A 27,056-nucleotide genomic window follows, 5' to 3' on the forward strand; every position below is an offset into this window, starting at 1 on the left:
GTATTCCTTTTTTATGATGCAGGACAAAATTTTTTGGCAACTGCAGTCAGTGTTCGCTGTAATCTGACTTTCCAAATTCCTCTAGAGTTTAGCAGTTGGCATCTGGAGTTTGTCAACAATAACAAAATAGGTTAAATTGGGTCACGCCTGCAACCACACTGAGCTGCCTGCTCCAGAAGTTAACAACAACATAATAAATACAGAAAAGGTTCCTATCTGAAGCATGTCGGGCAGTTTATAAGCAAGCAAGCATCATGCCAAGGAAGGACTGTCTCACCTAAGCGCGCAGTGCAAAGCACTGTCATTTTCAAACAGAACACTTGGGTTCCTGGTCGCAGCCTCTCTGCATCTCCCCTTTCCACCCCCCCGTGCAGCAGACAGCAGTTTAGGGCTGCTGCTCCCCGCTGGCTTGCGGGAGCACATGGCAGGCTGGGATAGAAGTAGCTCAGCTCCCTCCGGAGCAGAGAACATAAAGCACTATTTTTTTAAAAACTGTTTACACAGTTAAAATATACCACTGTTGGCAGTGACTCAGCAGAGCTGGCGCCCAGGAGATAAAGCCAAGAGATAGAAAAGTTTTAAGAAAACCAGCAAACCAACAGCATCATCAAGACAGACCTCTCATTGTCTCCTCCTCACACCCTACAGCAGCAGCACCATTCCAGTTTCATTTGCTAATGGCAACCCCATAAGCTCAGATTGTTGTCAGCGTGGCAGCTCAAATATCATCTTTGTTAGGCAGATAAGTAAAAATATCCTAACGATAGTACGTGCAGAGTGTATTCAAGTGCTGCTGAAACACCATTAAATAATAGTTTAACGTGCAAGATGAGTTTACTGTACATTTTCTTGTCCTCACCTGGAAAAACCATCAGCAGCCTTCTCCCCAGCTAAAAGTATGAGCTGCTCACCAGACATTAAAAATACTCCAGAACCAACAACAAAACCCCCACCAAAACAGAAAAGAAAAAAACCCTGCAAATAGACACACAGTAGCAAAACACAAGCAAGCTGAGACCTCATCTTTCCATCCAGAACTTAACTGCTTCCTCATGGGCTGACCTATGTCAGTTATTAAAACTTCTACAATTATGCCATTCAGGCACCATTCTAGATACATCATTTACTCTTAAATGTTGTAGTAGGGTTTGCTAGCATAAAACAGTGCACAAAGGAGACTAGCAAATGTTAATTTGCTAAATGGTAGCTCAGCAAATGCAAGCAACACGTGGAGACAGCATGTGTTGGACTTTGTAATACTCAGGCTAATAAGTAACCCAGCAGAAAACTTAAACTTTTGTCCAGCAATTAGAAACAAGGCAGGGCTTTCAACAGGCAAAGGTCAGAGCCAGCCTATCGTTAACTTAATAGATTTGTTCCTTTGTAGAGGTAAGGATAAGCATCACTAATATTAAATAACTTTCTCACAATCAGGCTAACATTACTCTCCAAGGAGAGTAAGAATGATCATGAAGTGACTGCAAACTACAGCTGGCTCTGAGAGGCTGCATATGCAAGTAATATCCTTCACCTGTCTTTTGGCGCCCCTCTGCAGGCTCAAAACATCCCCTTCCCAGAAAGTACACCCTGATCATCCACACCCATCCCAAGACATTCTGAACTTCCCCTTCCAGTATCTTTACCTCCCTCCATGTGCCTCAAAAAGGCACCTTTCAGCTTGCACAGCTAAGCCAGTCAATACATAAGTAATGTCTCCAGCAGAAAAATTTAGGGGGGGGGGGGTGTTGGGTGTTTGGGTTTTTTGTGGGGGGGAGGGTGGTGGGGGTGGGGGTGTTTTGAGGATGCGTGAGATTGCTAAATGCATAGGGAAAAAGTGGATTAACAGAGGCAACATAAACAAAGCTTAGTTAAGAAGCTATACTAAAACCCCTACGTCTTAAGACAAACCAGACATTTATTTAATCAAAATAATTTGCAGAAGTTAAAACCAGAAGCTACACAATTGGCTGTAACAAAGGCACATGTTCTTTCCCTTCCAAATAAAACCATAACTGACACAAAATTAAACCCCAGTATTTTAGGACTTCCACGGGAAGATTTTTTTAAGCACTAATTTGCCAGTTTTTACCAGTGATCACAAGAGCTAGCTGTAAATGTGAAACATTCTCATTTTCTTAATTCTTTGAGAGCCTACCAAAGCTGCATGAAACTATCACCTGCACTATACTGCAGAAAGTGTTAAAGTTCACTGAAAGAACACAAGGGATTTGAACAGGCCTTAAAGAAAGTCAGCATGTGTAAGTGACACTTGAAGATGTGATTCAGCCATACATTTGTCCTGTAAGACTACAGGCTGCATTTGCACATTAAAACACGCATTCTGCATTGGGATCTGACTATTCTTCTAGGACCTTGAAGACACCCATTTTTTCTTTTTTCATTTTCTCGGAGGTCTTCATTTGATCTAGGATTAAAACAAAACAAACATCAACAATTACAGCTGAAGTGTCTGCAACCTTATTATTGCAGACATAAAAAAGTCACATGCATTTTTGTTTAGATTTGGAAAGGAAGTTGATTAGATCACCTTGCTCCTTCAACAATTTGCTGCTAAAAATTTGTGCTTGAAAATATTTTCAGTCGTACACTTCAAGAAAAAAAATCCAATAGGTCTGGCTAAGTCTGAATGGAGGTAAGCAGTTTTAGAATCTGCCTGAATTAGTCTTATTTTCTTGAAAAGGAAACAGAATGCAGTAAACCTATTTTGTGAAGTTACTGGGAAAGACACAGAAAGTTAGGGCTGTGCTAAGCAATATTCTTTTCTAAAATTCAAAGACCTACATCTTGTCTAACTAGCATTCACGATCACTACGTTCCCCTTCCAGTGAATTTAAAACTAAAGCAGAAGTACTGTCTTTATATCAAAATTAATAATTAAGGCTTACTGGGATGGGAGGTGGCATTTCAATTTCTAAAGTGTTAGCTGCAGTAAATATTCAGTACATAATGCTCGACTAGTATCTCTGTATAATCATTTTTAAACAATTTTAATATACTAATTTTGCTTAGTATTCCCCAGAAAAAGAATAAGCAACCATTATAAATACGATGCACACTAATAACACAGAACAAGTGGCATCTTCTCCAACTTGAATGAAGCAAGCAGACTCCTTCATAGCCTGAACTTGTAAAGATAGCAATATACCATATTATCAGTGCATCAAGAATCATTTTCTGTATTAGCAATCAGTTAACTGAAATCATAGAAAGTTTTGGGCTGGAAGGGACTGTGAAAATCATCTAGTACCAACTCCCCTGCCATGGAAATAAGCAGTTTTATAGAACATTTTCTTTAGATAATTTAGGGAAAAAATTCTGAAGTATAGCAACAGTTCTCCTAAGACAAAGTTATTTTACTTGAACTATACACATCTCGCTTATTTAAGGCTAGCTATCATTTTTATTTCTAAAATCTGTAATAAGTCATTTTTTTCTATATCTATGCTTTGAGGCTTATCTCTCCTAAAGATGATGAAGGAAAAGAAGCGTATTAAAATCTACTGTTTAGATGAACTGGACAAGAATTTTTTCCTTTCTCAGAAGAGTTAAGGGTTTGGGTTTTCTTATAATATCTTGGCCTGATCAAGCACTAGAATTTGCAGACAACCAAAAAAAAATATTTTTTAAAAAATATTTGACCGACTGACAAACCATAGTAACTCTGAAAAGCTCATTTTTTTCCCTCTCAGAATGTTAGGCTGTATTTTGAATGATGATAGTATCAAAATAGGTTTTTAAACAAGTTTGCTGAAATATTCTCTATTTTGATAGAACAATCTCTATTTTGATCAATTACAGCAACTCACAGGGAAAGTTCCTTTGCAGAACACCTCCTAATCTATGCTCTTCATGCCCTGTATGCTCAAGGCACACTATGTGTGAATGTGGTTTTCTGGAATATTTTTAAGTTCTTTTATTTTTCTTCAGCAAATCCTATTGAAGTGTCAGCAAAGGGGCCAAAGGGGCCTTCTTCAGATGCACCACACAGCTGTTGGGAAGTGAAACGGTGGCAACTTTCTCCACATAAAGACTTACAAAATATGAATTTACTGTTCAACAGAAAAAACACAGATGAAAACTGACTTACCAATAAGATCACTTCTATCCAAGAGTAACTGTAGATCTTTATCACTGATTACTTTTTCTTTAGATCCTTTAATCTCCCTGTTGAGAAAGAAAGAATCTCTCAATACAGATAAAAGCATGTTACAGTTAGTATTGCAAAGAAGTCAGTTTTCCCACATAGCAGAATCCCTAGGACATTCTTTCCACTATGAAGATCCACATACCACTTTGTAAGACAAAAGAGCTATTGACAGCTGCAAGTTACAAACTCGTGGTCCAAAAAACATGAAATATGCATACCTCTCATAGTCTCTGGACTTCAGTAATTCTATTAATTCCTGAGGGTCCAGGCAGCTCTTTGACTGTGCTAGACCAGATTTGCCACCTTTAAACTGATCTGTAGAAAGGAGAAATTTTAAGAAAGTACAGAGACAGGAACAAATTTTGTAGATTAAATCAATGCTGGATGCACATATCCCAACAAATTACTCTTGCACATGAAAACTAACGCTGTATTTCACGGTTTTATCCCTCAGGTAACACACCTTACACTTAACAACTTAAATGGGGAAAAAAGTCAGAGGTAGATGAAGAGTTAACATGCAGGCCTTCCACCTTCTAGCTGTAGTATGCAGAAGAACTGACTGAAACACCAATTCAACATGCACACACACACAGAGCAGAAAAGCCTTTAGTTCTACTTACAGCAAAACCACTTTAAATAAAGTTAGATGGTAGATGAAGTTTCTTCCCTTTGTATTGTAAGCTGATTAAAACAAAGTAAGCAGTATTAACCACAAGGTAGGAAATACATGAAATATATGTATGTGGTTTGCAGAGAGAACATCCCTCAGTTTAACGGGCTGGACAGACAAGACAAAATAGTACCTGACACAGGCTGGTTTCTTGAAGAAACTATGCCAGTGCCTATCTACGCACAAATTTGGATGCCAGCCCAAGTGTTCAAAAAAAATTCACAAGTTTATTACTTAACTAAAGCAGATCATGGATGAAGTCAAGCTCAGTCTTGCACATTTCAAGGACACAGGTAAAGCTGACTGTTCTGTACCAAGTTACCCCTGTTTTTATGAACACATGTACCCGTTTTATTAATGAGTCTTCATCAATCCCTTTCATCACACTCACTGCTGTTCTTTCCTATATCTTGGTTTCAGAAGTCCTCCCCACACCTTTTCCCATCTTCTTCCAAGGGCTGGCTGTGGCACACAGGATCCAGGTCCTGTCATGCATTATTTAACGCCGTCTCCCCCTTTCAGTTTTCAAACACTATATATGGCACTGAATTAGTGCTGCACAGGTCTTGGGTTGCCATAATAGGGACACAGAGGAAAAAAAAAAAAAACCAAAACAGAAGACCTTATCAAGCACTTAACACTTTAAATAGAAGTTTATATCCATTACTTTCTCTTAGTCTAACATCTACTAATTCATATAAAATCACACTGGGTTCTCATACTGTTTCCTAGGCAACTTTCTTCAATGAAACAGAAGCACAAGACGGAAAGAGTAACCCCTCATGCTGAGGCCAAAAAAGCATTCTGTTTTGCCACAAATTCCAGTTCTTAAGCTCCAGTACTTGTGCCGTACACACCCTACATGGTTACACACCACTGAAAGGTCTGACTTAAGTAAGCTTTGTATTATCCCTTCCTCATTCACTCCTCCAAAGTTCTAACACTTTTTAGATACTCAAAATAACAGGACCCATTACATCACCTTTAAATTTACAGTGAATCCAAAGGTTCCCGGAGGTGACACCCCTACCTAAGCTGCAAGATTTAGACAGGACTCACCAATAGCTACCAAAATAGACTTTCAACTATTGCAAAACTGAAGGCATGACCCAGTTTGACACTTAGCTTTCTTCCAGTACAACTAGTCCCAGTTCCTGCTGCTACGTGAGTGTATGGCAGTCATCTACTGCTAGAGCCCATTCTGTTTTGTGCACTCATCTTGCCACTTTGGTTTTAACTTCAGGTTGAACCATAACCAAATCATTAAAAACCAAATTTTTCTTACCTAAACTTGTCGTTAACATGCCTACAAAGAGTCAGACAGCAGCCCCAGCAGTCACACCAAGCAGCAGCAAACAGATTACAAAGACAGGCTAAAGCTGGGATAAAGGAGACATCTAACAAACATCACCCAAAACCAGAGGCAAACCACAGCTTAGGCTTGCCAAGCAGTGTACTGCGCAGTCTATTACAGGTTAGGCCTTTCTCCCCACCTTATGTCCACATGAAAATGCTGCCCCCCTCCTTAATATACTATAAGAAGTTATTAACCTCCTTTAAAGTTTGATATAAGGCTAATTATTGTCAGACACCCACACTAAGTTACAAAAATTGTATTTGTCAAGTGAGCTTAACGCTTGGAATACGCTATAGGGAGCTACTGTCCAAATATCACAAACAGAATAAGCACAAAGGCAGAGCAGGATTCCAATAGGACCCAAACAAGAAAAAATTACCTTCTAAAGAGACACTTCGACCTCACTCACTTTCTACAGCCTTTTGAGTATGAGCAGCTATATAATCAAGAACACAAGAAGAATCACCATTGTTCTGCACCTAAATTCAAGGGCTATTGTTCTATTCAGCACTTGGTTAACTTTAAACAGGACTACTCTACTGTGGTTATAACATACTGTTCTTCATTTCAGCAGGACAGATGCAAACAGGATGCTGAGATCTTTTACAGTGATTTTACAGCTCTAGGATTTGCAGTCTCAACCAAGTTTAGTAGGAAACTCCCAGAAACCAGTTGTATAGTCTTTACCCATTTTACTGATTTTAATAGGAAGACTCCCTACTCAAGGCAAGTTTGCCAGTGCAACTGGAAAAATCTATCCCTAAGCTTCACATCACGGAACACTGCTCTAGATGTTATTAGGTAGGCATACTGCTCCAAATGAAGAACTGTTATAAATTAAATTTTTAAAAAAACTTACTGCTTGCAGTTTATCTGCTTTCCCTTTTATATTCTGGTTCATTTAATTTAGCTTTAATGGTTTTACCTATATTTCTTCCAGGTAGGCTCAGTCTCTCATCACTCCCCTTTTCTCCTTACCTACTAGTAAAGCAGTAGTCATAACATGACTACTTTCTACATTCCAGAAATAGTAGAAGTGCTTTCCTTTAATTCGCTGTGGAAGTTACCTACAAGGTGTCTAAGAAGGCGTTTTGGAAAGTAATACTATGTAGCCACTTGTTGGGAGGATGAAGCTTTTCGCATTTAAGGAAAAATACTGAGCAGTCACAAACAGAGCAGTAAAAGTTTTCTCTCAAGATTTAAAGAAGCAACACATGCTTACAAGTCAGAAGAGAAAGATACTAACTTTTGTGGATAATCAGCTTCTCCAGCTTCCTCTTGGCAGCAGCTCTCTCCACAATCTTCTGGTCAATAGTATTTGCTGTCACAAGACGATAAACAACCACCGGCTTAGTCTGGCCAATTCTGTGACACCTGTCTTGGGCCTGCAAATCCGACTGAGGGTTCTGAGCAGATAAAGAAACAAGTTACCGATACCATTAACATTTTTTTATGAGTTGTACCATAGGCAGCATTTTGAATAGTGAGCTCTTGAAGTTAGAGTGGAAGCAATAAGCAGGGCAGCCATGAAGAGAAATCTGCATCTCTTTACTCCTGCTTGTCCATGACAAGCTCTGCTGTAGCAGCACAACCAGGAGGACCACTTCTGCTCTAAGTGCTGCACTTTGCAACAGATGGACATGTTTTGTATCACAAATTTACCCGAGGGTGTCAGTTGCAGGTTTGTGGAGGTTTTTTGGCTGGAGAACACAAAAAAGGATTTAAAAAGTTTTCAGCTGTTTTTGAAGCTGCTTTAGCTCTCCTGAAGCTGAACAGTCAGGAAAACAGCAGAGCTGTCTATTAAAATAGAAGTGAAGATGCAAAGGTCCTCAGTCATTTCCTTCCATTTCTCTTCCTCTTCCCAACCTCCAGACTTGCAGGAACAGCAGAATCCTAGCTAGCTAACACATATGTGACAAGTCAAAGGAGGAAATCTTAGGGGCTGGTACTAACACAGCAGCAGTTGGAAGAGCGAACCTGTAGAAGGTCCAGCTATGTTCAAACTCAAATAATAAATTGAAAGAAGGAAATGTATTTTTAACAGTAACAGAAAAAAACCTCCTGCTTTTGGTGTAACTTGGGGGCAAACAGGCTAATTTGGAAACCAACTCTAATTCTGTATTCAGTAAGCTATGACTTTTCAAATGACACTGCATTATTTCATATATAACATGTTTGCATACACTACTGTACATTATCTCCAGGTAACACCTCATTAAAGTTACAGAAATAATCCATACCATAATGGGATAGTAAATGATCATCAAAAGCACCAACAGAGAAAACACTATGACACATATCACTAGGTTAACAGTGTGTCAACATACCCAGTCACTGTCGTATATGATAACTGTGTCTGCTGCAGTTAAGTTGATGCCCAAGCCTCCAGCTCTTGTACTCACTAAGAACAGGAAGACCTCAGAGTCAGTATTAAATTGATGCATCTGGAAGAGAATTGATGTATTAAAAACCAGCAGATGGATCAAATACTATGTATCTAATATTTTGAGACCTGTGTTTAAAAAGATGAAGACAGATAAAATGCAGCACACACTGTCAGAGGCCAAACCAAGGATTTAAAAAATATTACATGCATTTGGGACAGGACAAGACCAAGGAGTGAAGCAACTGCATTTTTTTATCTGATGATTCCAGTCAGTAAGTTGTCTAACAGAGTGGAGATGACTCTAGTGAGGTATGGTCCAAATCACATTCACTGCCACATAACCTACCATTCAGTGATGAGCAAGGTGGGTACAGTCCAAGCTGGCAAAGCCTAAAAACATATCTACTTCTTGACACACACAACAATCTAAAATACTGATGCCAACTTGGCTGTAACTTGCAGCCACTCTGTATACTTCATCCTCTTACTTCAAAAAACTAAAAGTAACTTTCTGCCTCCTACTCAGCATCTAGCCTGCTTTCACTGCAAGATGTTCCCAAGTGTCAGCACAGCTCCTATCAAGTCCACAATACCAGTCAAAACCTAGTCTACTTAGTCTGACCACCCACATGCTGGTAGGAAACTGGAGCTGCATAGTCATTTTCAGGACTTTGATCTCAGCAGAGAAACCATCACCCCACTGCTGCCAGGTGGAAGCAGCTACCCAAGCTCTCTAAAAGCCCCATATCCTCTGGGGTCTCCTGGACATCAGCATCTGCAGCACCAGCAAGTCACAGAGGTGGGAAGAGCCTTGCCAAACTTAAGACTGGTGACCTAGAAGGCTTCCTTCATCCTGCCCCCACACCACACCATGGCAGACACACAACCGACTCCTAAAAATCGTCACAAGCCGGCAGTACAAAATCTTACCAGCTTAATAAAAGTCATTATAGCTTGCTGACATGCTGCTAGTTAGCCTTTCCTTTTTAAGGATCAGCTCTAACAGTAGCAGCCTAAGTGTTTAGGGATCTGGTCTTCCTCAGCCACACTGTGGCACAGAAAGAAATGGCACAAAGGAAAGCATAGTCTCAGCTAGATGATCTGTCATCTGCCACTGTTTTTCTGTATCTTCATAAACACTAGTGCATATTTTGGAGACCAGATGTCAATTGCAGCACATCCCCATGATACATCCTATGTACCTCCTCCATCTATGCACTGCTCTCTTACACAGCTGCAAGCCCTCATAAAGGTGGTCTTCCAGAACCATCCTGCATGACTGCTTTTCATGATAAATATATGCCTCAGCAGTGAGGCAGTTTGTGGTTATTTGAAACCATTACAAGTATGCAAGAACATAGGATTGCACTGGAACAAATCTGTGTGCAATTTCAGGCTGAAGTTGCAGCTGTCCCACTAGGTACCAGAAACTGATTTCCTGGAAATCTACTTTATGTGACATTACACTTGCAGCATGCTCCAATAGATGTTGCCATCACATTCTGGATGCTAAGAAACAATACATGCAGGGACAAAACTTGGATTAGCATCTGCCACAACTAGGTATATTACATACTTCATATTTGGGCAACAGAGTAGGTGAGCACCCACCATTCTTGGCATACCACAAGATATTGGTCATTAACACGTCATTGCTTCAGTATTTCTGAGCTGCAGCAGCAGCAAGGATGTCAATTTTCAGCATAGATGTCTTTTGCCTATTAAACGCTAAATGCTGTGTGAAATCACATCCCAGTATCACAGAAACAAGCAGAATCTGCTAGCACACGTTCAAAGGGCATGTACATCTACTTACATTTTCCTCTCTCTCCGTGTAGGACATTGAGCCATCCAATCGACTAAATTTGAAGTTTCTCAGATAGCAGTAATCCATCAAAATGTCAAGCATCATAGTCATTTGTGAGAACAGCAAAATCTACAAAACCAGGAAGATTCCTTAATACCATTTTTTCAATCCAAGGAGACAACTATTGCACCTTACCAATCATCAGCTTTACCTTATGTCCTCTCTTCTTCAGTTCTGGAAGCATTCGGTCCAAGAGCAGAAACTTGCCTGAATTCTTGACTAGATCTTCATCAACCTTGGACAGGGGATCATGTATTAGAGGGTTATCAAAAGTTTCCCCAACTCAAAAGCACCATCAAAAGCAGTCTGAAAGCTCTGCACAGAGACAAGCTTGTACCATCTTTTTAACTAAACAGCTGTAAGGTTGAAAGCAAAACTAATTTTAGCAAGCTACATTGAATCAATTAAATCATGATGAAACTAAATCAAGACCCACCATTTCATATGCCCGAATAATTTTCAGAACCACCAATTAGTTTTCATCCCATTTCTAGAACAAAAAACTTGTTGATTTTAATTTTTCCAAGTGGAAAAGCACTGCTGTTTCTTTCCCAGCTTGTCATTAATGCACAAGGCCTCCCCCTGCTGGATGTAAGGAAGCACTGCCGAACAAGTTAGGACACATCAGCCAAGGGACAAAAGTTCACAGAACAAGTTTCCACACTGCTACCTTAGCCCCCTCTTTTGCTCAAGAGTTTTTCATCTAATTCGTGCTACGATCTAAGAGCAGGGATGCAGTAACTTCTCAGGTTTGAGCCATACAGCAGCCACCTCGATATTTCCATTCTCCTGAGCAGATACTAGCTCCAGCAAGCAGCATCAAACAGCCTGCATTTTCTACACGTTAACTAGTTTCCCCTCACCACCCAGACTGGGCTATCTGCTTTTTATGCACTGACTTTACATTGATAAACTTCAATAGCTTGCTCCTGAGTGCAGCTAAATCTGTTATTAGCCACTGAACAGGAAACATGACTACACATGCCCACAAACCTACATTTAGAATGTGCAAACAACTTCCAGTTGTTCAAGATTCCTTCAATTCACATTACTACGTACTTCCCTGTATCACCAACTACTCTGTGCAGATTAAACTACCAGCTGGCCTTTGAGATACAACTTGGATTTTTTCCCTTTTGAGGAAGAGAAAGGATTATGTATTCTCCAAGCAGACAACTCTCATACTTGGTTCAGCCCTGCAACACCTCACACTTAAAAGTTACCACTGCAACTCCCACAGTGCATACGTGCAATTTGTGTCATAAACAGTTTACCAAACCAGTCAGTGAGTTTGTTTCGAAAACTAACCTTTGTGAGGAGAGCTAGAGGCAAGATCCTAAAACACCTGGAGTCAAAGGAACCCAGCTACTGGTTAAATTCAGTAACTTTGCTCCCTGCGGGTGAGCACTGCCATAATGAAGAACACTAAGGCACCACTATGCAAAGGCTAAATGGGCACAAAGCTTCAATGGTTTCTGCAACTGCTGCTGCAGGAAGCTTCAAATGATTCAGTACACTGCTGGAATTCATTGGGGAGGCATGTGCCAAATACATTAAAAAGGTCATTCTTTACTGCCATCAGCTCAGTGTCTATTGCTTTTTAATGCCTGGAATAATTTTCTCTCATAATCTTTTTAAAACATGTACCTTGAATTGTTGAGTAGCAGGGTCCAACGGATATTCAATAAGATAGGGGTGATTACAACATTTCCTCAGTAACATCATAATATTCTGCAATTTGAGGTTCACCTCTGAATCCATGGGAATGCTCACTTCTACCACTGGCCTTGAAAAGATAACATCATCTTATTAGTACAGAACGTGTCACCTTATGCTACAGATACTGAGGAGAAAAAAAATAATATAACCAAAAATCAACCAATGGATGCAAGTGCTGCATCAAATGGCCTCAAAATCCCTCATAGTTAGTAAAACTATTACCAGACTAAACTTCTTTTAGTGCCACACTTGGCACTGAAGGCACAAGAGTTTGCCCTTATTGGCTTAAAATACAAGAGGGTAGTCAGTAGTAACCAGAAACGGAACAAACAACTTCTGCAAGTCACCCAGCAGAAAAGGGAACAGAACCAAGCTGTGTCTGGAACAAATGGTCAGATCTCCTACAGAACAATAAACAAGCTATTCCAGAAATCAGCTTTCTGTCTAGCCTCTTTCGGCCAAACATACACATTGCAGGATTCACAACGAATACAGCTATTTGGTCTTCCACATCTAAGTACTGCCACCAATATAAGGGATACATGCATACCATAAGACTAATACAAACATATTTAAGTGTCTGTTCTTGCAAAGTACACTGGACTATAATAAAAAACTAGCAAAATAAATACATTTCATCCCTGAAGACTAACCTGGTTTTCCTTACACCAAGGGACTCCCAACCAATGCAGAGCCACCAACAGACCTTGCCAAACCCCAGAATGAACGTAATTCCTCAGCTCCCTCTGTCCCGAATCTCAACTCTGTTCTTTATCACCAGAAAGTGACCAATACCTGTCACCAAAACAACAATAACCATGCTGGCCATTTGGGTTCCAGGTCTCAGCTTAAGTATTTTATAAAATCTAGCATGGAAACTACTCCTCCCTTTTCTCCAGTCTTGAGCCACAAAAACATAGGAGTTAACTGCAGCTAGCACACCAGCATTATCCCTTGTCCTGTCTTTCACAGGATCCTAGAATGGTTTGGGTTGGAAGGGACCTTTTAAGATCATCTAGTCCAATCCCTCTGCAATGAGCAGGGTTATTGAGTCAAAGAGATGTATATGTGAATGTAATTGGACACTGGAGACAAAAGGTTTACCTGAATCTTGCAAAGCCTGCAAAACATACCAATAATTCAAGCTCTTCAGCTCTTTGTCCTCATGGCTAGCTGCAGCCAGGAACCAAGTTATTACAATTACATTTCAACTACCAAACAACTAAGAGAAGCAGTTCCTTCCCTGGCTCACACCCAACACCGTCCTAGACCTTGAGACTGTGGTAAAACCAAAGTTCTTCACTACCAAAATGTTTCAACAGCCCAAAGGAATTACCATTTCACACTAGGACATTTTAATTCTTCATGGAGTATCAATAGCACTATCATCACAGGACCTACCTAAGACTGTGACTAATGAAAACAGGGACTTAAGAAGCAATTTTATTGGTAGATCTTACAAAGGCCATGGGTCTAACAGTAAATGTCTCACAGTTAACTGTTAACTCTAATGAGTCTGTGAGTAATGGTACAACCCAGTCATTGCTATAATGACCCAGCAAATATTAGGTAAAAGCAGAGAATCAAATCATAAAGCTACAAGCATAGCAAATTATGAAATGCCATTCTTCTTGATCAATTTGAATAAGCAAAGCTCTGGAAGCAAACTAAGAGGGAGACATTCAGTGAATAATAATAATAAATTAAAAAAAAGAAGAATCTTTTAAGGCAGGCACCTCTCTTTTTCTACTTCCTCTTGCGTTTTCCTGATCAATTTTTCCAAGTCATCAGGTGAACCATTATGTTCCTCAGAATAATCAACCAGTTTTCGACTACGGCGTTTTGGTCGGCCCGTAGGAGTCAACTCAACTACTTCTTCCTGTGGGAAATGATAACACTGCCATCAACAGCAGAAGCGATCAGCTTGATATTCAAAGGCCTATGCTGACCCAATAATAATCAATACTGAAACGGTCTCAGTAGTATGCATCATGCAGTATTTACTTACAGCAGCTGTAAGTTTTGCTAAGTAGAAAATACAGCCCAAACAGTAAAGGTTTATAATTGTAGATTTTGGAAGCTTCCGATTGATTTTTTGAAGTTGCATCAGTACCTTAGTGATTTAATAGCAGAAACTGTCAATTCTGTGAACACTGTCTTCATTTTCCCCCAAGCTACAAGTAATCAAGAACATATTTACACTCATATTGTGTTAGCTCTGTGCCCACTGAGGCCAGCCACAGTAACTGTCACTGAAACAGCTAACAAAAGGATCAGACTAAAAATTTAAGCAAAAAGCTGGTTTAGTTACAGTGGCAATGAAGCAATACCGATGTGTTTCTGCCTAAAAACCATTAACAGCAAGCACATTCCTAACATCTGTATCAGTAGATACCTCATTATTTCCAAGCAGATTCCTAATGGTGCGATTTACAATGGCAGTATAGAAAGTTTCCTGCTTCTTTGTCAGCGGTGCATATACCACAACTTCTCGTTTAGGAGGAACCTCAAGAGCAACATCAGATTTCAGCCTCCTCAGCAAAAAAGGTGTCAGAATCTGAAACGTTGAACAGATACGTTAGTTATTCAAAGCTCTCAACATGGCTACTTTACAAAACAAAAAACCAACAAAAACCGAACACAAACAGGTCTACTGACATAATGCTATTTTGACAATTTAAAGCAAGGGAGTTAATTTGCAGAGTTCCACATGTCATTTTTTTAATATGGATGCCTACTCCAAAACTTCTATGCACATGCTGGTAATACATGTGTTCAAACATATCCACTGACATTTTAAAAATTTTGAATTGTTTCCTAAGAATGCAGTAGTAACTACATCAGAGACCTTTCAAATAATTTTCATTAACTGAAAGGAATTTTATTATGAAACATCTCATTTTGCTTGTATTTCTTAAGTTATTCCAGGAAAGCCCGAAATCTTTAATCAAAATAAGTTGTCATTAAGAATTGCATCTAGAATATACAATTTGTATCTCACCATCAACATGATGGGAAAATGATAGTACTGCTAACATTTACTTCCACACACTTCCTTTAAAAAAAATGTTTTTGGAGTTAGTTTGGTTTTACACAGGCACATTATACAACTAGTTTGTCAAAAGGTATTCTGTTCAACACCTAAAAGTTAAATAAATTCCCTCAGTTATCTTTCAAGAAAATAAAGGTACCCATTAAATAAGCAAGCAACTTCAATCAAATTTGACTAAACTGAATTTAGTTCCAAGAATAAAAATGAGTCATTACCAAAGAGGTACATCGTTCCTTTCAGCATTTGTAAGTGCTGTAAACCCTAAAAAATCCTACAAGTCTAAGGAAGTCCAGAAGTGCCACAATAAAAGCCTCAGGCCCAGAATTCAACTCCACAAACAAGATTTTGACACGCTTCATAATAATGGTCAATGTTAGAAATAAACCATGAAAAAAACAACACAAAAAGTAAGTGAAAACCTGATGCAGCATATGCAAGATGTTTTGCTCCCTTTCTTTAGCAATAATATCTTCAGCAGTTTCCGTAATGGTGGTAATATCAAACCAGGATTCAAAGCTATAAAAACAAAGGAAAGAAAAAAAAAAAGGAATAGCTTACTCATAGCTATTATTCTTCATTATTTAACATACTGTTCTCTAATTCTGCAATTGAAGAAAAACAAAGCACTAATATCCATCATGAATAGAGGTGAACAGTGAACAAGAGGTTTCTGAAACATGCCTGTCAATTCAGATGCTTCATGTTTTAAGTGATTGGTAAAAATACTTGTATTACTTGGAATATTCTCTGTGATCTATTATATTCCACCTAGTCTATAACTTTTTTCAAAATTAGTCTAAAGACTGTTTTGGTGATGTTCTTCCACGTGACCCCTTACTGCTTCAGAAAAGGATCTATTTCCCACAGAACCCATGCCTACCAGCTTCACTTTCTCCAGCACCCTAAAGAATCTCAAGCATCACCCAGGCACTTAAGATTAGACAAACGTCTCTCCCTGCAAATGCTCATGTGTTAGCTCAGAGCTCAGCTTCCACTATCCACAGAGCTGACAATTCCTTTATTCTTTTCTGAAGCAGGTAAGTGTGAAGGCAAGACATATTGCAAAGCCTTCACTACCAATTAGCCATACTGAAGTATAACCATACCATAAAACAGCTCCTCACATGCTGATACAAGTTTAATAATTAAAAAGTTACAATAACGCGCAAACAGGACAAACCAGAATAGTTTTCTCCATCAGATTGCAACCTACCTTTTCAAATCATCAAACACATCTGGCAACAGGAAGTTAAGCAATGACCAAAGTTCTGCCAAGTTGTTTTGCAGGGGAGTACCGGTTAACAGAAGTTTATTGTCTGCATTAAATTGTTTCAATTCTCTGATAAGACGGCAGTTCATGTTTTTAATCCTGTGGCCTTCATCTACTATCAGGTATTTCCAGAAGCAGTGCTACAAAATGAAAGGGTATTTCAGTAAATAAGAGCTTTACTTCATTAAAACATGTGCCAGATGAGGTAAATGGCACTAATAAGACTCTGATACTGCTCATCACAAAGATTCTATTTACTGCTGTTCCTCACTTTGCCAGACTAGAAGAACAGAGCCCAAACAGTTAATGCCATAGATCTGTTTCATGGTGACTGCATTTAGAAAGCTTAGGTGACTACAGTAAAACTTCTACAAGAAACTCATCTCACTGAAACAACCTTTCTCATGTTAACTATGATATTTCTACACTAAGTATAGCTTTTACTCTGAGCCTTCCTCAACCATCACCTACAGAGAAGTAATGGAAAGAAAAAGAAAAGAAAAAAAAATGTAGCTATCTGCTTACTTTACTTTTTGGATAGTGTTCCGATATAACTTCTTAAGCATAAAATTCCAGAGCTGCTGCTACCAAGAAAACAGAAATGAATGCCAATACAAATGGTACAGTATGACACTCATTGTACAGGCAGTATCCAGCTTTTTGTTGGTGCGGGGTTTTTTGGGTTTGGTTTGGTTTTTTGTTTGGTTGGTGTTTTTTTTTCTGAATTCAAAAGCATTGCTATTATTCCACCCATCCTAGGGCTTTCAAGAGAATTTAAGATACCTGTAGCACGTTTCTGTCTCGCATTGCTATTTCAAAGGAAGTAATGACCACAGGATGGATTTGTAGTGATCCTTGTCGCCCATGAATTTTACGAACCAGTTTACGACGTTCCTGCTGAGCTCCATGATACAGCATTAGCGGAATCTGAAAAAAACCCAGGTTTAGAAGTCAGGTGAATTAAGCCAATTTAAACCTAAACAGAAGGTACTACAGATAATGTCATGCATTGTGTAGTAACCACATAAACAACTACAATTAAACTGATACTCTATATATAAAGTTTCAAGGCAAAGAATTAGAATAAGAATTAAACAGTTTGTTCTTTTAAACCTAAGGAAGAAAAAGAAAAATCTTAATTTCTTTTACCTCTGGAGTAAATCTCTTGAATTCAGACATCCAATTTGGAAGAGTAGACAAAGGACCACATACTAAGAATGGACCAGGGACTCCTCGCTCCACCATCAGTGCTATTGTCGCAATACACTGGATCGTCTTTCCCAGCCCCATTTCATCAGCTAAAATACCATTAATACCATTTTCCCAAAGCATCTGCATACACAGAAAAAGAAGTGTAAATGCAAAATAACCAACACACCTTAGGAACAACAGACATCTTTAGGAATGCAGCACCTGTGGAAACTCTCTACTAGGCACATTTTATATTGCAGATGAGGATGATTTTCTCCACTATGAAAATAAATACAAGCATCTTGTAAGCCACATACATTCATACATAGCTGCATGCATTTCTAGCCAATTAAGTGCCTGACTAGGGCGCAAAAATGCAGAATATTAAAGGAAAGGATGTAAATGCGTGCTATATCAAAAGGCACTTGAACTGCAAGTACTGCTCACACTATCCAAAAATTTTACTTCTTTCCAGCTCCACAGAATTTCCTTAGCTCCCCCCTCTAAAAGACCCAAGTTATTTTCCTGTTTCAGTTTTATCTATTCAAGTAGCTTCTGCAGGCACAGCTACTTCACCATAGGAACACAGCCACATGCTCCAGTCAAAGTTCTTTGTGCAGACACTGCCCATTATTCTGACAAGTGACAGAGCAACCCCTCACAAAAGAGCAGAAAGGAAGACACAGAAGTGCTGTTCAGCTACTCTCTCTACTATTCACAAAGACTCTTAAAAAAGGTTGTTATAACTGAGGGCCCAACCAAGGAAGCTGCTTCCCCCGGCCCCAGAAGAGGCCAGTCTTCCCTAGGCACTTCCCAGTGACAGAAGAAAGTGAGCAAGTTTAGCGGCACTCGCTTGTGAGATCAGCCTAAACCTGTCAGAACAGGATACATATGCTTGTGGGGAAGAAAAAAAAAAAAAAAGAAAGAAAAAACCCAAAGGAAATAAATATGAGATCAGTAGCAAAATGAAAATTAGTTCTGCCTGGCTCTGCTGATTAAAGAGCAAAGTTGTTCTAATCTGGCTTGCTAGCAAAAACAGATACAAGTTAAAGTGGGCAACTTTTATGGCAAGTTTCTTTAGTTTTTTATTTCAAAGGCTAAAGACAAAACATTTAAAAAATACTATGTTAATATCACTAGTTAGATTTCAAGATACAGAGAACAGAAAACTTGTCTGTGTCAGGCCTGCAAGGTAGTGGGTCTTTCAAACATCTACAGACTAGGTAGTCAAGCCCTCAAGAGAAAAATATATTAAGACTGTCCCTTAGTAGTATACATAGTCCTGCTTTCACAAAGTATTTCCAAGAAGAGGCTGAAATGACAGTTAAGCTGAACAAGAAAACAGACAGAGAAAGGACAGATGGAGAACACCAACGAGAAAGTCCAAAGGAATGTTTACAAACACGGGTATCTTCCCCATGCTGAAACATTGCATCTGCTGCTTTGACGATTTTTTTGTAACACCAGATTCTTGTATCATGAGAAATCATAAAGAACCATCTCTCTCTTCTTCACCTTCCCTGTACCAACTATGATCACAGACATCTAGTGTCTCTTCCCCTCCATTTCTGTTCCCAATCAGCAACAGATTCAATTTCATTAACAATCACTTCATACCCTTAGCCACTCCATGCCTTCCACTTGGTACCACCTCATCACACCACCAGTAAAAATCTTTGGCTGCTGAAAAGGCACTGGTTGTCCATTAAATTTCCGTACTGGATCAAGGAATTGCTTGGCACTGTGTCGTACAGCTTGACACAATCTATCCTTGATGATGCTATTTGAATCTCCATTTTTCTGCAGGTCTTCTGGACACAGGTTGCCTGAGGAGCTTTCATCCTATAGAGGGAAGTTCAAGGACCACAAGTGGAATGCACGTCAAAGTCCCACTAAGACATACATTTGCCCAATTTACACCAGTCTTAGTGTGCAGCAAAGTACGCCAGCCCCTAACACAAAGACTTATTTTGAGTAACTGTCAATTCAAGAGTAGAATTTCTAGGATTTTAGGATTAATGTTACTATGTAGGTAGATGTTAACATGCAAAATTTCAATGCCTTATATACATTCTTTACTCCTTCAGAACTAGAGAGCAGTGATAGCTACTAAAGCCATTTGGCTTATAATTTTCTAGCCATAAAAGCAGACTTAAAACCTTCCTCACAGCACTTTGCATTTAACGTGGCTATTTCCCTTCTGTAGGCAGATTCTAGAGAATGGTGGAAAAAAATGCCTACCGTGCATGTAGCTTTTAAACTACAGCAGAAGCAAGAGACCACACCCGTTATCCCCACACTCAGATGCTTAAGAATGACTATGTCTCAGTCTCATATACCAGCACAAATATTTTCAGTAAAGTCTTATTTCCTTTATTTTTGAAACTATAGGTGTTCTATGAAGTATAAATACATTCAAATTCAGTGTTTAAAAAAAAAAAGTAAATCAGAAATTTTCACCTCTGATTTCCAAAAAGAACTAATTTAGGACTTCAATATCTAGCAGAGATGTTTATTTACAGGAAAAGTTTAAGGATATACTATAAAGTACAAAAACCCCTCCCTCCCTTTGGGCTTAACACACTTAAACTGCAATAACACGTGCCAACGTACCTGATTTTCCACTTTACTTTTCTTTGCCACTGATAATATTTCCTGGAAACAAAGAAAAAAAACTATGCTTATGTGCTTTTCAACCTTAAAGATTACTACAATTTGTATTTAATAAGATCTTTTAACTGAAGAATCCAGACATACTTTAAAAATCTTTTCATACAATATCATTAATCATACAAGTGACTCTAAACAAGACCACACACCAGAGGATGTACTCAAATTACAAAGGGTAACTGAAAACTCAGCTGGCAATGCAGTCTCTTCACAGCTTGCTTGCCTCCCTAAAGACTCCAAAAACAAACAAAAAAAAAAAAAGAGGTGCAAAAAAACCCTACCCCAGCATTTCAATTCTATAGGTCTGACAACACTGCTTGTTACATAGACCTTTGATGGAAGAAAGTCCTATGGTACAGACAGACTACTTTTGGCTGTTGGTTGATAATCCCTGATGGCAATGTACAAGAATGTGTTGCTCTAAAATACAGATGTCTCACAGCGATTGCCTCACCAGTTAAAATTTGTGCTACAAAAATCCAGACAAGTCTATTTATAGTTATGGCCTACCTCTTTGGACATAATTTCTGAAATGTTGTATGTCCCATCTTCTCTCCCTCTCTTCTTTTTTGCACCTGTAAGATATAATTTGAGTTTCTACAGTAAATCAGACATTAAAGAAACACCAGTACTGACAAGAAATAAAGCCTAACACATTACCCAATTTCTCTTCTTTACCATCAACTGGATTTTGACCCTAGAAAATAAACATAGGAAGAGGTTCATCATCATGTGCATCTATAAGTACCAGGACACAGATACAAAGATGTAATCAGCCTGAAACCACTGCCTTACTAAAAGTGCTAAGCAAAGCTTTCAATTAAGCACTTTTTAAAATATACAGTAAAAAAAATCCTGCTTATCCTTTTTATTACTTATTCAGCATTTTGGCTGAATAAACAATCCTTGCTAAAACAAAAAAAACCCATCTTTTCAACCATTCAAGCCATTTTCTTTAGTATAGATTAGTCACAAACTCTCCTTAAGATGACTGTCATGGAGTACAATTTTAAGCACTTTTAAACACTCTTATTATGATTAAAATAAATATGATATACTAGATAGAACCTGCAAGTCACATACCAGCTAATCTAACTTACTTAGTTTACCTACCTTGATCAAAATTGACATTGTAATTTGTCAGACTTTACTCAGAAAGTTGCATAAAATAGCTAGTCTTACCTTGGCAGATTTTAACATCATCTCTCTCTTTCTTTCCAATTTCTCTTTCCTTCTCTGTTCCTAAAAAAAACAAACAAAAATCCAATCACCAACCAAAACAAACAAAAACCCCATATACCTTTACCTTTCAATAACATCCACAAGAGAACTACCCATTATAGAAGTGATAACAAGCAGATTATATTGGTAAGAGTTCTGTGTACTCTAAAGACTTTGTTTTTGCAACCTTATTAAAAACCTCTATTCTGACATAGCTTAAAATGATAAAAGCAAAACTCAGACAAGAAAGTGCAACTGCTCTGAACTGCCTGTCAGTGAATACTTTAAACACTTAAATACAGTAATTTAGAAAGACTCCAACAGAAATAGTCCTAACTGCAAACACCTTAGAGAACACATCTACTGAGCTAAGTTTTCCATGTATCCACCTCCCCTTTAACACCTACATAATATATATGAACAATTTCTACTTTGTTCATTGCAGAACAGAAAGCAATGTTCAGTAGCTTACAATGCCTTCAAGAAAGAAGTGCTTTCATGTCTTGAAGAATTTAAGATTTTTCATTCCTTCTACTATTTTCTACTTGCTGAAAGCAGAAGGACCCTGGAAAATGAGACAAAATACCTTGCTATTTACTAGACAGAGCAATACTTAGTACTGAAACATGCATGCTATCAATGCAGCAACTACAAAGTTGAGCTCACAGTTAAACTAGGGAAGTGTTTTAGAAAGGAGGTTTCTGCAGTTTGACAGTGTCACTTTTCCAAGAACATCGCTGCCCTGAATCTTTTCCTAAGAATCTCCCCCTCTCTTAAGTGTCAACTCTTACAAGCGTGTCCATACAGGTACAGTTAAGAAAGTAAAGATAAAGCTAGATATAAACTCAGCAGCCCATGGATTAAAAATGGAAAACACATGATTTTATAGAAGCTCATTTGGCAACAGCATGGCCTCAGATCACTGTAATTTATAAATTTGTTCGAAGGAGGCCTATGTTAGCATTGTTGAAGACAAGCCTCATGCTCAGCCTTCAGTACTTAACACAGACTGCACAACTTCCTATTTGCCAATTCTTTGCATCTTCTATCTTCCCTCCAGGTTTTCTAGCTCCCTTAAATATTATGAGTAAGAAATAAAATTTATTTTCTCTTCCTAGTACTCGGGCCAACAGAAGAACTGTAAAGATATCATGTATGATATGTAAAGAAATGTAAAGATATGCCACCTTTACACTGCAACTTTAAATTAAAATTCATGCTCATTTCAGTCTCATTTATCTATTAATTTATAGAACAAATTCTGAAAAAAGCACCACTTCACCCCCTGGCAGTAGTTTCAGTAGATTTCCATGTTATTACTGTAATCTTTCCAGCACTTTTACTTCAATTCAAACAGCTGGATGGAAAAAAAAACCCAAACCACCACCAAAAACCAAACAGATGGCAGCCCTTCTTAAGAATCCCCACTGTAGACAAGAATACACCTACCTCTAGTTGCTGCTGTTCCATTTTAGTTAGCAAGAATTTGGAATAGATGTTGCTTTTTTCAAGCAAATGTTGAAGCCTCTTATAGCGCATTTCACTTGACTCCCGGTCCCAAGAAGTGCAAGCCTGGCCAATAAAAAGAGATGTCAAGTATTTATAGATGCTTCAGAGCTAACACTTCTAATACTGCGAAGGGTTCTTCTACAGGATAAATATCGTTGTCTCTCTCACACACACATACACCCCTTCCTTTCCAGTCATTATAAATCTATGATTTGTGAGCGTATGGACCTGCATGTACCTATGAAGTACTGCAAGATGAAAGTAACTGAGCATTGCATTCACTTGCATATGTAAATAGAACTCTGCAACACACACTGCCAGTACAATACGCACAGGGCATTCAAGGGCTCAAAGGTGTCTCAATTCAAATCTGTAGATTTAGAGCAAAATGAAACTTAAATTTATTTACAGCCTGCAAAATTTGGGAGGAAAAAAAAAAAACCTACCTAGCAAAATGCAGCAGTTTCCAAAGTATTAGCCAGGAATCCTCCATGTGCCATTTGCACAAAGGTACCGGTTTTCATTAGGAAGAAGCTATTCAGACAGCTACAAAACCATCATGCCTAATTTACAGAGGCCAAGTCAACACCCAATGTGAAGACGGTGGCTGCTGCTTGCTTTGGCTACAAAATCCCCACATGCTTTTGAAAGTCATTTCTGTTAGATTAGTCAAAGCCATGCACTTCAAGTTTGCAAATTACTCTTTAAAATTCAAAAAGCATTCATCCTTCCATATTCATCTAACATCCGCCTGTTAGACTGAGATATAAATTAGCATCTTCAAGAGAAAAAGGAGAAAGGTGAGATGCAGAGCTTCACAAGATTCTTATCTATGCCATTGCTTTCAGAAGAAACACTGGGGGAAGGGCACATTAAGACAGAAAGGTAAGGGAGTCTTCTGAAACTAAACAGACTAACAGGCAGGGAAAAAGGGATATTAGCTGAATCATGGGACAAACTGTGTGACACAGCAGAGGGGGAGCATGTTTCCCCCAGATATCACACCTTTATTTTTCACAAGTATTAATCCATTCTTATCAAGTAGCTCTCACTGTGTTCTTTTACAAGGGCAAGACCTATCTCCACAAGTTCTCTGGGGAAAGAGATTGCCTTCTTGTGATTATCCGTACAGTTTTTGCTCGCTTCCGCTCTCCCCAATCCAGTTTTTATCCTTCAGATGAAAAGCGCCTGAGCTCAGAAAGATCAACCCTTGATGGCAATGCCAAGAGACAATATAATCAAAACTAAACTACTTCATTCAGAAAGTTGCCATTGCTCACTTTTTACTGGAGTGAGCATGGCATCCTCCCATTAACTGGTCAGTCCGAAGGACTGCTCCCTTTGACCAGTGGGAGAACTTCATGGGGAAAAAAGAAAATTCAAAGAATACAAACAGCATTGAACTCTTATAATTTTTCCGCTTTGCCCTTTGACTCAAACCTTCAAGCCTCAAGAAAGTGGAGGTGTTTCCCTCTTTTTGACTGAAAAGGTAAAAAAACCCAAAATAATCTTTTTCATCACTACATTCTTATATATTTATGGAGTGGTATTTTGCCATCAGCCCACAGAGAGAACAAGTGACTCCTTTGCTGAACTGCTGTACAAATCACCTGGCAGGGGGTTCACCGAAGTGACAAGCATAAGAAACCCAGAAGCTTCAAGAACATCAACTGCCCCTAGATGCCAATAAGCCTAGGTTTAACGACATAACTAATTTCCCTTGGCCTGACTGGCTCCACATTGCATAGAAAAAGTGTGACAGAAGCATGCAGGACAATCAAGTGATACCCTTACTAGAAGGTTTCTGTGGATTCTCAAGAAACAGACAAAATTAAAAAGAAAACAACCAGCCCTATTCACATTATAGCATTGTTACAGAGGTAGTTGGTTGTGAAAGAAATACACCAAGTCCTTTTCTCAATACTTCCTGTGCAATGGGATAATTTGCTCTGCAAGGGTTTCCTCCTTACCCTCCAAAAGCATTGCCTCCAAATTTTCATTTTCAAGTCTGATCAAGGAATACCTGAAAAGAAGTTTGTATAGGCTCTGTCATGACTTACTGTTTGCAAGGAAAATTATTATGAAGCTTCTGGAATGATAAAGTATTATTTTCTAACTACAGCATCACAAAACGCTGCAGCCTGAAAGCGTACTTTTATAAATCACAACTTTCCTCAGTGAAAAGAGGAATTAAAATTAGTTCCTAGGCCTTCAAAATTGTATTTTTCATGTCCTTAGAACAATGCTTAAATTTTTAAGACAGGAAAAAAACCCACTGAAAATGATTTCTCGAGTATTATGAGTAATAGCATTAGTTAAGAATACAACTCCCACAAGAGCAAAACTGGAGTCATGCCTGAAATACAATACCTTATATAGCATTCTGCCACCTTGATAATTTTTATCAGCCCACACCTAGAAGCATCATGTTTTCACGTTCTCTCCAAAAGATCGGTTAGTATCAACCAATGCTTAATATCAACCTATGAAAATTTTCACAGCAAGAGACATGAAATGTAGTAATGATTATGTCATTTTATGTTAGTGATGTATCATTTCCTTGAGGCAATCTATATTTCCTGCAACATAAGCAAACGGAAGTACACAAACCAAACATCAGCTCTCAGTAGTATTACAGGTACATTTCTCCTGGCAGCAATGCCAACTCAAGCAGCTCCCACTCCCCTCAATTTAGGGGTGCCCACACAACTGCATGCATAGAAGAGCAGGAGAGCAGACATGAGGAACGACTGGAATAAACCCATCCTTTTTGGCTAGGCATTTTAAGCTAAGCTGCTTCCTTGATACAGTAGCTCCACAAACTATAACTTTACCTGCTACTAAAAGAAAGGCTTAACTGTACTTATTTCTGGAAAGGATAAATGGGATTTATAGAACTGTCCTGCAGAGGTCATCTACTCGGGTCGTCTGTTTGGTGCTTGTTTTTTGTTGTGGTTTTTTTTTTTAATAAATTAAGGAGGAAAAAGAAGAAAAGCAGCCAGATATATGCATACAGAAACTGCGAACAAAAAAGTCTTGCCTTTAATATTTCAAATAGAAATTCAAAAGATTGTGAACTTACTAGCCTTTCTGAAATTAGCTTTACTTTAAAGGCATGGTATCTTAGATTTTTAGGCTCGGAACAACAAAAGTAAAGAGGCAGTCTTCTCATTGCAAACTTAAATGCCTAACGTAAAAAACAAACAAAAAAACAAAAACCACGCCAAAAACCCAAACAGCCTCCCGTGGATGATCAAAGGCGCTTGCGAATCACAGCCACCGCCTGAACTTTTAACAGCTTCTCCTCAGGCTTGTTTGTTTTGACACCAGAGGAGGTGTGCGACACGCGGCCCCGGCCCGCATACGGGCGGACGAACGGCCCCAGACAGACCCCACTGCCCGGGGGGGGGGCCGCCCCTCACCTTCTGCAGCATCTGCCGCTCCTTCTCCAGCCCCGCCGCCTCCAGCTGCTCCTCCTCCCTCAGCATAGCCGGTGTGATCACCGCCGCCTCCGCCTGCTCCCCCATCTCCGCGCCCAACGCTTCTGCAGTGACCGCACGGTTACTTCTGGCACCCCACCGCCGGTCCCCGGGCACCTCACCCCGGCCCCCACCACTCATGCCCTCACCGCTGCCCCCCAGTGCCTCACCCCGGGGCCCTCACCGCCCATGCCCTCACCGCCGCCCCTCGAGACCCCTAGGCCTTCATCCCCCCTGGGCCCTGACCACTCCCCCAGGGCCCTCACCCCCCGGCGCTGACCACCCCCGGGCCATGACCATCCCCCGGGGCCCTCACCGCCCCCCGGGCCTCACCGCCGCTGCTGGCCATATTCCAGGCCGGCACGGCGCGCGCCGGGGCCGTTGGGCGCGAGGCGGTACAGCACGAGCAGCCCTTCCCTACTAGCTCCCGCGCTCGCGGCCTCCCCGCGCGGGGCCCGCCCGCCTCGCGAGATCAAAAACCGCGCGCTAGCCAA

General features: G+C 39.5%; 1 protein-coding gene across 1 annotated transcript; it reads right to left on the bottom strand.

Moving 5' to 3' along the window:
• Positions 1 to 1,897: 1,897 nt before the first annotated feature.
• Positions 1,898 to 27,048, bottom strand: HELLS (helicase, lymphoid specific). The gene is made up of 22 exons (XM_027789496.2): positions 26,896 to 27,048; positions 26,506 to 26,627; positions 23,024 to 23,146; positions 21,536 to 21,595; positions 21,014 to 21,050; positions 20,864 to 20,928; positions 20,297 to 20,338; positions 19,301 to 19,525; positions 17,642 to 17,824; positions 17,276 to 17,419; positions 16,436 to 16,632; positions 15,642 to 15,738; positions 14,566 to 14,727; positions 13,907 to 14,049; positions 12,099 to 12,237; positions 10,603 to 10,686; positions 10,401 to 10,520; positions 8,526 to 8,642; positions 7,445 to 7,604; positions 4,387 to 4,483; positions 4,109 to 4,185; positions 1,898 to 2,425 (listed from the first exon to the last, which is right to left on the bottom strand). Exons 1-22 carry the CDS (start codon positions 26,909 to 26,911, stop codon positions 2,358 to 2,360), a joined length of 2,478 nt encoding a protein of 825 aa, XP_027645297.2. The 5' UTR covers positions 26,912 to 27,048; the 3' UTR covers positions 1,898 to 2,357.
• Between the last annotated feature and the right edge of the window lie 8 nt (positions 27,049 to 27,056).

Source organism: Falco peregrinus, chromosome 1, assembly GCF_023634155.1.
Source record: "Falco peregrinus isolate bFalPer1 chromosome 1, bFalPer1.pri, whole genome shotgun sequence".
In the NCBI taxonomy this organism is placed as follows: domain Eukaryota; kingdom Metazoa; phylum Chordata; class Aves; order Falconiformes; family Falconidae; genus Falco; species Falco peregrinus.

Bases quoted from the DNA above. Each gene is read 5' to 3' on its own strand.
- HELLS (XM_027789496.2), bottom strand. The intron at 17,825-19,300 runs GTATGAAGTGAT...CTGTGTATGCAG, and splicing joins AAGGCATGGAGTGGCTAAGG to ATGCTTTGGGAAAATGGTAT. The intron at 10,521-10,602 runs GTAAAGCTGATG...CTGGTTTTGTAG, and splicing joins TGAAGAAGAGAGGACATAAG to ATTTTGCTGTTCTCACAAAT.